The sequence below is a fragment of the Barbatula barbatula genome, assembly GCF_947034865.1.
Source record: "Barbatula barbatula genome assembly, chromosome: 6".
Classification (NCBI taxonomy): domain Eukaryota; kingdom Metazoa; phylum Chordata; class Actinopteri; order Cypriniformes; family Nemacheilidae; genus Barbatula; species Barbatula barbatula.
Genome location: NC_136765.1, coordinates 16,957,858 through 16,967,802, shown reverse-complemented (window position 1 = coordinate 16,967,802; position 9,945 = coordinate 16,957,858). Strand labels below are relative to the sequence as shown.

At 37.3% G+C, this 9,945-nt stretch overlaps 1 protein-coding gene and 1 long non-coding RNA gene across 3 annotated transcripts in view; one reads left to right on the top strand and one right to left on the bottom strand.

Annotated features, from left to right (window-relative positions):
• Nucleotides 1–211: 211 nt before the first annotated feature.
• LOC306894967 lies at nt 212–3,672 on the bottom strand. Its single transcript, XR_013786744.1, has 4 exons — nt 2,776–3,672; nt 2,592–2,652; nt 2,285–2,383; nt 212–1,004 (listed from the first exon to the last, which is right to left on the bottom strand). It is a non-coding gene; the product is annotated as an uncharacterized lncRNA (long non-coding RNA).
• Nucleotides 2,903–9,945, top strand: part of rps6ka1 (ribosomal protein S6 kinase a, polypeptide 1) — a 45,492-nt gene continuing 38,449 nt past the window's right edge. For both annotated transcript variants that reach the window (XM_079457827.1, XM_079457825.1), the window contains exon 1: nt 2,903–3,454. In XM_079457827.1, coding sequence (XP_079313953.1) covers nt 3,392–3,454 — 63 coding nt within the window. In that variant the 5' untranslated portion in view covers nt 2,903–3,391. The remainder of the gene's footprint in view (nt 3,455–9,945) is intronic.

Here is a 9,945-nt window from a genome sequence, read left to right as displayed (position 1 = left end):
CTTTCTCCGGCAAACTGATGTAACAGGACATGTTTCCCAGTTTGGTCATGTGATGTTTGACAAATACCCTATTTTATGTTCATTTTAGCATTTACTTTACATTTTAAAAATAAAGTTAGTAAACTAACACGAATAATTGTTTTGGCATTAGCGAAAATTAACAAAGAATGATCCAGAAAATGTCTCATTCATGTTAGCTAATGCAATGACTAGTGTAAATAAATATAACTGTATTGAAAAAGATTATACAGTAACTATTGCAGAAAACAGTATTTCATTTACGAACATTGACACTGTCATATTGTACTGTCCACTAAATTACACTGCTACAAGAGGTGACAAGGGGACGCCAGTCTAAAATACACCAGTCTTGTACTGTATTTCTCACAGGAAAAATAGAAATATGTGTAGCACCTAGTATACAAGGAAACAAACAAAACAAAATAAAAAATAAAACTGTATATGTATATTGGGGTACACGCAAGGATGCTTTTATGTTAGGAGGGGTATGCCTTTGTAGAAAGTGTCTGAGAGAAAAATCTGTAGCGTCTGTGTTCAAGGAACAGAAGCATTGTCATAATGGCTGCCATGGGGTCTTGAGGTTATTTTGCCTTCAGCTGGTCTATGCTTCCTCCAGTCTGCTGCATGCCTTATTTCACACCCACGCATCCCTCCTACTGATAGCCCAACTATTTACACACACGCATGGGTGTTTGTGTGACGGAGTGTGGGTGGGAGGCGGACGGACATCCTGATGAATAATGTGTGTGCCACTGAGAAGTTTGTGAGGAGGAACATTGTTCTCATTTCTGAAATAATAACAATGCGAGCATATAAGTATGTGAGGGTATTGAATGTGTGGTTGTATGTAACTGGGGTGTGTCTCAATGTAATGTGCCCAGCTGCAATGTAATACGTTAAGAATGAGTCATCTTCCCATGAACCCTGCGTGTGATCCAGACAGGGACTCCCTTAGGTCGTGGGGGGCGAAGTGATGCAGCTCTCTGAAATTAGATCACACCCCCAAGTACACACAGTTACCCAGTGAGAAATACAATTATTCCCAATGACAGGTCATGTAAATGCTACATAAAACAGCAATGGAACGTCAATGCCTTTCTTACCTATTATGGAAAAATTATAATTTAATTAAAGGAGAATTAAGTTCTTTTAAAAGACCACATTGTGTGTACTTTTAAGTCAGATTTAGCAGCATTTGACAATACGACTCTACACCTCAACCCTGAATTTCAAAGGGGTTTTAGCTTGAAAATAAATGTGTTCATTTATTTCTAAGCACACGTGTGATTGTTTAAGCAGGTAATAAAAACAGCTATGAACCAGAAAGCTCTGGCTTTTTATGACCCACTTAAAAGCTTTTAAGTCAACATCAATTGCACATAACAGACTTTACATCAATCTCCATACTGTGGAAGAAATTATGTGAAAACTGGTCTACTAGATGGGTCAACACAGGGGTCAAATGGGACAGGGGTCAAATGAAAGAAAACATTCTGGACAAAGTCACTATTTATGCAAAGATCCGCACTGTGTGATATATCACCAGCCTCTAGGTGGTCCTACTGAGACAATGCCATTAGTAATAAAAAGCCCCAAAGCTGTTGAGCTTGATGTTCACCATTGTTCCCCATTTTAACATTTCTTATAAAGACTCAATCATACAATTCAAAATATATGCTTTATATAAATGTTACGTAATATCAATTTATAGAATGGTTACATAAAATCAAAATCCTCTGTTGTTTCATTCTGACCACAATGGCTGGGTGCTTCCAGCATTTCAGCAATGAATCGATTTCCTTCTTTTCAAAGCCTCTGCATTTCATTCTCTTCAAGGTTAGACTGGCTGCATTTTTTACGTTTTTGTAGCACATGTAGCAGCCTGGGTAAGGGTCTCTGGGTTTAAATCAAAGTAAAACAAATAAATCAAACATTTGGCTATAATATGAAATCTGTCAGCCACAATAAAGAGTAAGAGAAGCTTACTATACTTTGGATATCTGCTTGTGAAGTGTATTTGATATCTGTGTGCATAATAACTGTTTGTAGACTAGCCTAGGACAGAACAGACACACGCACACTTGAAACAATTTAGTCTGACATGCCCCACTTCATTCATTAGTAAATTGAGTGGCATTAAAAACATTTACATGGAAACGCTTTGTGTCATCATTTGATTCAATGATGGTCCTCAACCATGCACACTCCATATCCACCCACTACTATCTCATAAAGACAACCATTCATACACTGTTTTACTCACCCCATGATTTCTGGCAGCGAATTCACCATCATACCGGCAGCTGGTCTCTGGTTGCCAGTGGTAACCACTCTCAGAAGCAACAGTTGCTACTCTCTTCTCCTTTCGAGAGAATGAAAGAGTCAAGGGGTGTTGGCATATTGCAGCCATTGTCACAAAATGTGTGCCAATCAGTGGATAATAAATACATCTATTGGCACTTCAAAACATCTCTTTGGAAAATTCTATTGAATTTCACTGTTATAGTGGGAATTGTATTGGTTTCAATAAAACTAAAATAGTTATTTATTGGTAAAATGTTGGGTTTTACTGGAGGGATGATGGTCTGGCAGATGGCGACCAATAAACACCAGGCAATCCTACTGGAAGGCCTAAAACATTACATAAGATCATTTGGTAAAGGTTTTAATTGTTAACAGCCTTATGTTCATAATGGTATTTTTAATGTAAACCATTCGAATTTGTAGAAATGTTGAAGAAATGTAGATACTCACGCATGCTGCTAAAGGTGTAGCTTGCAGTAACAGTAAGATGCCAGAGAGGGGCATCAGATGAGAGGTAGCTGGTGAAGGGGGTTGGCCGAGGAATGCCTTCAAACCAATGGAAAACTAAAGCTCGTGCGCTTTTACGCCATGGATTCGGTTCAGAGCGGAACACATTGACAGCAACGGGTCCTTTTGCCGTGAACTGTATGCGTGCCTTGCACACCGATAGTGCTGAGAAATACTCACGTTGCACGTTATCTCATCCGAGGAGACGCCGCCACGACAACAGATGCATTAACGCAAAAGCGCACGACCTTGTGAAGCCGAGTCCACCTGTGCGTAAAGGAGTGAGTGGGAGAGATTTGTTCATTTCGAGGAACGGGTCCGTGCAACTCCCATTTCTCACCGGATCAAGAGGGCAACTCGCGTCATTCGAGCGGGAACAAGGGCTTTTATTTGTCTTCGCTGTGATAATGCGCGTGCATTCCGGATTATAAGAGCAAAGTCAGTCGTTTTCTCAAGATCCGAAGGAATAGATCTGTTTCCTGGAGTGACTCGGAAGTCGCGGGTTCAGAAGACATCCAGTCCACATTTGAATAGTTGAGACCCCGAAGAAGCGTGCACAATGCCACTTGCTCAACTGGCAGAACCATGGCCCAAAATGGAGCTTGTGCAGTTGGAGACGGAGGTGAGAGGGGTGAAATCACAGCACTAAAATGAACTGATTTAATGTGTCCAAAAGGATTTTCTAGTTGTACGTTCCAGGTCCACGTGTGTGTTATAGACACAGAGAAAGTAAGCTTTACTCACAGTAACGCACACAGGTGCTAAGTTCTTTGGTTGTGCTCTTTTGAAGAGCGCGCATTGAAGTGCTCGAGAGGTTTTGTTTCCACACAAGCTCACACTGTCACTTAGCGTTACATAAACTCCAGTGGAGATTTTGTAGCGGCTTCCCGGACAGGGATTATCTTAAAGCAGTTTAATTGTGAGATTTTAAGTGATTTTAACAAACATGTCACACTAAAAACATTACTTGTGTGCATTTTGAGACAACATGGCAATGATGTATTTGAAGATATGTCCGTACAATTGTTATCAGTTTGGACAGCTCTAATATTTATTATAGTCTAGGACTAGCCTTAATCCCTGTCCTTTGTGTTTTACATTCTACTTAATGATCGGGTTTCCCCCCACTGCCTGCCAGCTTCTCTGGAGCACAAGGGAAATGTCAAAGCCTTAAATTGATGAAGCTGGCGCATTATGGGGATGCATTTTAATTTACAAAATGATGAAAAGCAAATGTTCAAACTACTTGGACAGTACAGTACAATCTTTGCAGTTCTCCAGCAATAGCTTCCTAGTGTAGACGAGACCAAGGCGAGTCTAAATTGAAGCTGTTTTATTTGTCTAAAGGTTTAGATCATAGACACCAAGTCAAAGTGAATATTTCCACACCGTCCCGATCACAGCTTCATGTCAGTAATGATTCACAGATGTATGAACAGCTGATACCTTAAAGTGATTAGTTTATATTCAATAACCTGTTTTTTTTAAATGGTTATATTTAATTTTCCTTTGCAGGCTGCAAAGATTCAGACAGTCTGATATGTTTTTCTTTAGATCACACACAAACCACAGTGCTATCCGTTCTAAACACTAAACCTCAGTTGTTGTATGAAAGTAAACTATATGCGTTGTACAGCACTGGAACCATCTACGTTTAGGGCAAAACAAATAGACAAATAGAACATGTTCCAGTGATGCCTGTGTGTTTTAACTTTTTTAAAGATACATTGTTTTTTTAAGTGAGTGAATGAACAGTTGTGCAGTTAAAATTGCATCATCTTAGAATTTCTCTTTGCGTTTTTTTCCTTTCTACCCTGCAGTTGTTAGAAGCACAAATAGATTTTCTTACATGCTTCTGGTCACGTAACCTCTAATTTATTCAATAATCTGGTAACAGCAGGTTTGCTGCAGAAAATGTCACCTCAATCCGTTTAATGAAGTTGTTTCTTCAGAGTGAAAGTGAGAGAAGGAAATGTGAGGTGAAAATGTGTTCTAGTTTTGCATAACAACTTTACTGATTAGAATCTTGCTAGAGCTTTTCAGTGAGGAAAATTCAAAAGTGCTTCCTGAGTCTAGACTAAGAAAAGACCACATATTTGAGATATTTTTAATAAGCACTGTTGAACATATATTTTGTACACTATATGCTTGCTGGTTGGATCCAGGCGTCAAATGGTTCTGCTCTCGATCCATCACAGGAAACGTATTCCAGTGAACTGTGAGGTTCCCAGTGTGTGTGGACCGTATATCATAGCTTGTGAGGCCCATGCATGTCTGTTACACAGGGAGGGGTTATGTTTCTGTCGGAAGAGTTTGACTAAGTCCCAAAGCCAAGTTTGTAACTTGTGAGTGGAATTCTAACAGGAATGTCTGTTAGATTCACCGGCATTAATCCGATAATCTCTGTTCTTTTTGCATTTTGAGCTATACTATCTGAAAGAATATTATGAGTCTTTTTGGCACACTGTTTCAATGTATTTCCTCATCTTGCTGTCCTGTTCTCGTTTTTTAACCTCAATACCATGCACGCACTGAGTCACACTGTTCCAGCATATGTTGTCTGTGAATGTCTGATGTTTAAAACCATCAGTGTGTTTCCGGTCTCATCTGTCAGTGTGTGCAGTGGTTGAAACAAGAGAAGGCATAGCTCGTGATGGCCAGGAACATGGAGATGTTGTGATGTAATAAGCTACATTTTCTCCTTGCCGATCCTGTCAGACTCACTCTGCCTTTATGTGCATGTTTATTTTAAATTCGTTTTAATGATTGTTTTGTCCTTTCAAATGTGAGTAAATTCATCTGTAAATTAAAAATGCTCTGTCCTCCTTTTCATTTCTGTTGCATTTTTCATATTAATATGTATAAAATATGTAACTTTTTTACATAGTTTTTTTAAGTCGTTTGTCTTTGATCTATCAAATACAGTTAGGTCGATTAGTATTTGGACAAAAGCTATTTTGTATTAATTTTAGCTGTGTATCAAAATGTTTTTGAGTTAGTTTTATAATGGATATTGTCTTAAAGTGCACACACTCAGCTTTATTTAGAGTGTATTAGTGCTGGGTGGTGTACCGCTTTATTCCCGAATACCGGTGTGTATTTTTGTTATTATATGAATTTTTTATATATCTGCAATGTGCGGAACACGGGGTAGCGTGACACTGTCTCAGTGGGGTCGCTTTTCAGTGCATTGTTACCTGCCATTCACACAGGTCTTTCTATGCCGCGGCACTACTGCATCATCATTTTTCTATATGAACTTAACAGACTCGTTTGGATGTCTGTGAGCATCTCGCACTTGAGCGGTAACTTTACATATTCTGTTCATGTCACGATGGGAGAACGGCTGAACAGCAGATGACTGCAACATGTGTAGCAATTGCAAGTTCGCATTACGTTATATTCAATTCCCTCACAAGCAAAAATCTTCAAATGGCAATCGTGCTCCCCTCATACCTGCTTAATATAAGCATATAACATGATGTGTTTCTAGATTTAACTGTTTCTCTGTATGCTATGATGAGGATTGACAGCGTGATGCTATCCATTTCCTCTCACATCTTTAATTTAAGATTGTTTTATAAAAAAAATGATTTCAGGAAATCACGAAGCCATTGTGACTATGTAAAACATGGTCACAATGGCTTCGTGATTTCCTGAAATCATTTTTTTATATAATGCATGTATTAATGGCAAGATTGTTACTATTTTGTATTCAACTATTCAGACAGATGGTATTAATTTTCTGGTGTGTGCACATACTCTTGAAGTTGGGAGCACCAGTAATACCCATAGATATGATGCTACCAAGATAAACGTTAATTTCGAGGTTTTCTATCTAATTATTTACTTAAATATTATGTATGCAATTTACCTTTGCATACTATTCAGTTGTTAAAGAAGTCTAAACTTTGCAGTTATTATAGGTGAAGGCGCTTATTTACATTGTGTTACTAGTTGTTTGTAAAATTTGTACAATTAAAAGGTTCTGTATTTTGACTGCAACTGTCATGCATCCAGATTCCTTCACTTCATCATGAGTGCCACCTCTTTATAAACAACATGATTTTGTGGGACTTAGACCACATGTAGACCACATGTAGAATCTTAACAGGCTTCATTTATGAAGAAATTATTTAAGGAAAAGCCCATACCTGTGAATAAAACAGATAATCTGGATGTGAATACACTCTAAATAAAGCTGAGTGTGTGCACTTTAAGACAATATCCATTATAAAACTGTAACGCGAATACAATTTGATATACACAGCTAAAATAACAAAGAAATTGCTTCTGTCCAAATATAACTGTATGTAAGTACGGTTTAACTGCCAGGTGTCAGGTTTGTCATTGAAGCAGACAAACAAATAATCATTCAAAAAAAAATTATTTGTATTTATCTGTCAAGAATACTCTTTCTTATCTCTTTCCCTTAATGTTGGATATCATTGGATTATCACCTTGTTGCTTATACCTCCTGCTCAGCAGAACAACCTGACCTACTCAGAGACTTATAAACTCTATCCCCCTGTCAGTCACATCGATAAGAAAGTGAGTCACATTCTGTTTTTATATTGGTTCCTTCAGGGCATAAACCAATGACATTCTACCCTTCACCTACAGTAGTGTATGTCCAGAATTGTTCGTGCAAATTAGTTTACATTTATGTATTTGGCATATGCTTTCATCCAAAGCGACATTCAGTCTATACGTTTTTCATCAGCATGTTTCCTCCTTGAGATTTGAACCCAAGACCTTTGCCCTAGTACCCAAATGTATATTGCACATGTGGTTAGGTATTCATTTTGTTGATCGTTATTTATTTATGAAGTCACAGATGAAGTGTGGTTAAGGGTGATTAAGGATTATAATACAAAACATAATTTCAGTAATTAATTTCATTCTGCATACTAGAGCTGCAAAATATGTCAAAATGATTGAAATATCGCAAATGTGTATCACAGTATACATGGGAGGTTGACAAACAAATGTTTAAATTTGGTGTTTCTGCAAAAAAGAGAAATCTATCTTTGATGTTATTTTACATTTTTAAATATAAATATTAAATAATATATTATTATCAGTTTTTCTTTTTGCAGTCACATCATAGGACACACGTATGGTATATTTGTCAACTACCCACATATCACAATGGTTTGTAATAACGTTGTCAAATATATTATTTATGTACTCCAACAAGTCTGCAACAGTAAAACATTGCTTGTGTCTTTCAGAAGTTAATAATTAATCATTCTTTTCCAAGAAAGAATATGAAACATCTACGTTGGTTATGTATAATGCTAAATGATCGTATTTTAATATTATTTAAATTGAGTTGACAGACTTAAATCATTGTTTCATCACATATCATATATTGCATTATTTAGCAAGTTATCTTATCGCATATTGCTTTTTTCTACTGTGTACATAACAGTACGTTGCTATGCAACAAACAGTGAACAGCTATATTGCTATACACAGTGCAATGGATGGTGAACTGCTTTTTTAGCATGGCTGGAACACTGGGTTGACCGGCATCTGTGTCCAAAACTATCATTTTTATAACATATGTTTTTACACTGTAAAGATTTTCTCCTTTAAAAGGAATGAACTGTTTCTTATATTTGCACTTGTTTTGTGAATGACAGCGTAAATCTGCATGCCCCTATTTCCTTTTCCTTCTTTGTAACACACACTTTCTCTCGCATCTCTGGGGAACAGTTTGGTCCCAATTATTCAGATGCTATTTCTGTTAACAGGGTCACATTATGAGAGCGATGTTGTTAATTTTTTGCAGACCGCTCTTTTAGCACTTTCATTTGCATTGCATTGTGTGGAAAAGCGTTTCAGGGTCACGTGTAGCCAGCGCCCCCCATGAAGAGGCAGTTACACCGTTTTTCTTTCACTGCAATTATACATGTTTTACATGCACTCAACAACACCTCTTATTTGCGTGTCCTTTTTATGTCAATGTCTTTAACAATTCTGCACGGACAGTGCTCGCTTTTTTGGATAATTTGAGTTTTTAGTTTTGTTGGTCCATTTTCTCCTGAAAAAAGACCATATTTACATTTCTTTCATTACTATATAATACTATTGACCAAATGTATGTATAAGATGCATTATACTCCAAATTAGAGTATTTATAATGTTTAATGTTAGTTATGTAATTGGTGACCTTGCTGCTCATGTTTTCATATCAGTGTTATAGTAGCTGTTCACAGCTCACTTTGAAAGATAACGCAGTCAACAAGTGTTTTGCATGAGCACTAGCACACATACGATCTTATATATTTGAGCTAGATGTCTCGCTTAAGTTATTTGGAGCCGTTTAGAGCTGTTTTACTCTTTAAATTTGAGCCATTTGGCTTTATTTACCACTATTGTGAATTGTTTTTGCTGTTACAAATAAGAAAAGGTCTCACTCTTGACAGACGGCGTCTCAAGGTCTCTGTGGTTACCATGGAAACCTCTTTGGCTCAGACATCTAGTGCCGATTGGCGTCAGGAGTGACATTGATGGTAGACCGAAGCTTGTTCTGAATAATCAGAGTCTTCTAACTTCTAGAGTGTAAGAATGAGTCAATTTTGTCCGTAAAAGTGAATTGCTTGGCAGATGACAAAGCCTTGATCTTTTTTCTGTTCTACTCTGAGCAGCCAGAAGTACCTTCTTCCTCTTATTTTTATCTTTTTCATTTCCTTTTTATCTTGTTCAAGGTTCCATCTCAAATGGAATTGAAAGCTATAACGATTTGTCTGTGCAGGAGGTGATTGTGTGTGGTTTTTGTTTAGGGTACTCCTATTGATTGGTCAAGCATTACCCGCTTTCACAAGCCCTTCGCTAAAGTGACAGTGTTGCCAGATCTTCATGAAAGCAATTCTTGGTAGTGATAGATGTTACCAGGTCCTTTGTCCTGAGCCATAAAAGGGTTAGTTCATCCTCCAATTTATTTTATTTGATAATTTATTCACACTTCTATTATTTTAAATGTGTATGTGACTCTTTGGAACATAAAAGAAAATATTTTGAGAAATGTGTCAGTGGTTTTGTGTCTATACAATGCAAGCAGTGGTGGGCAGTGTTGTTTGGTTACCAACATTCTTCAAAATATTT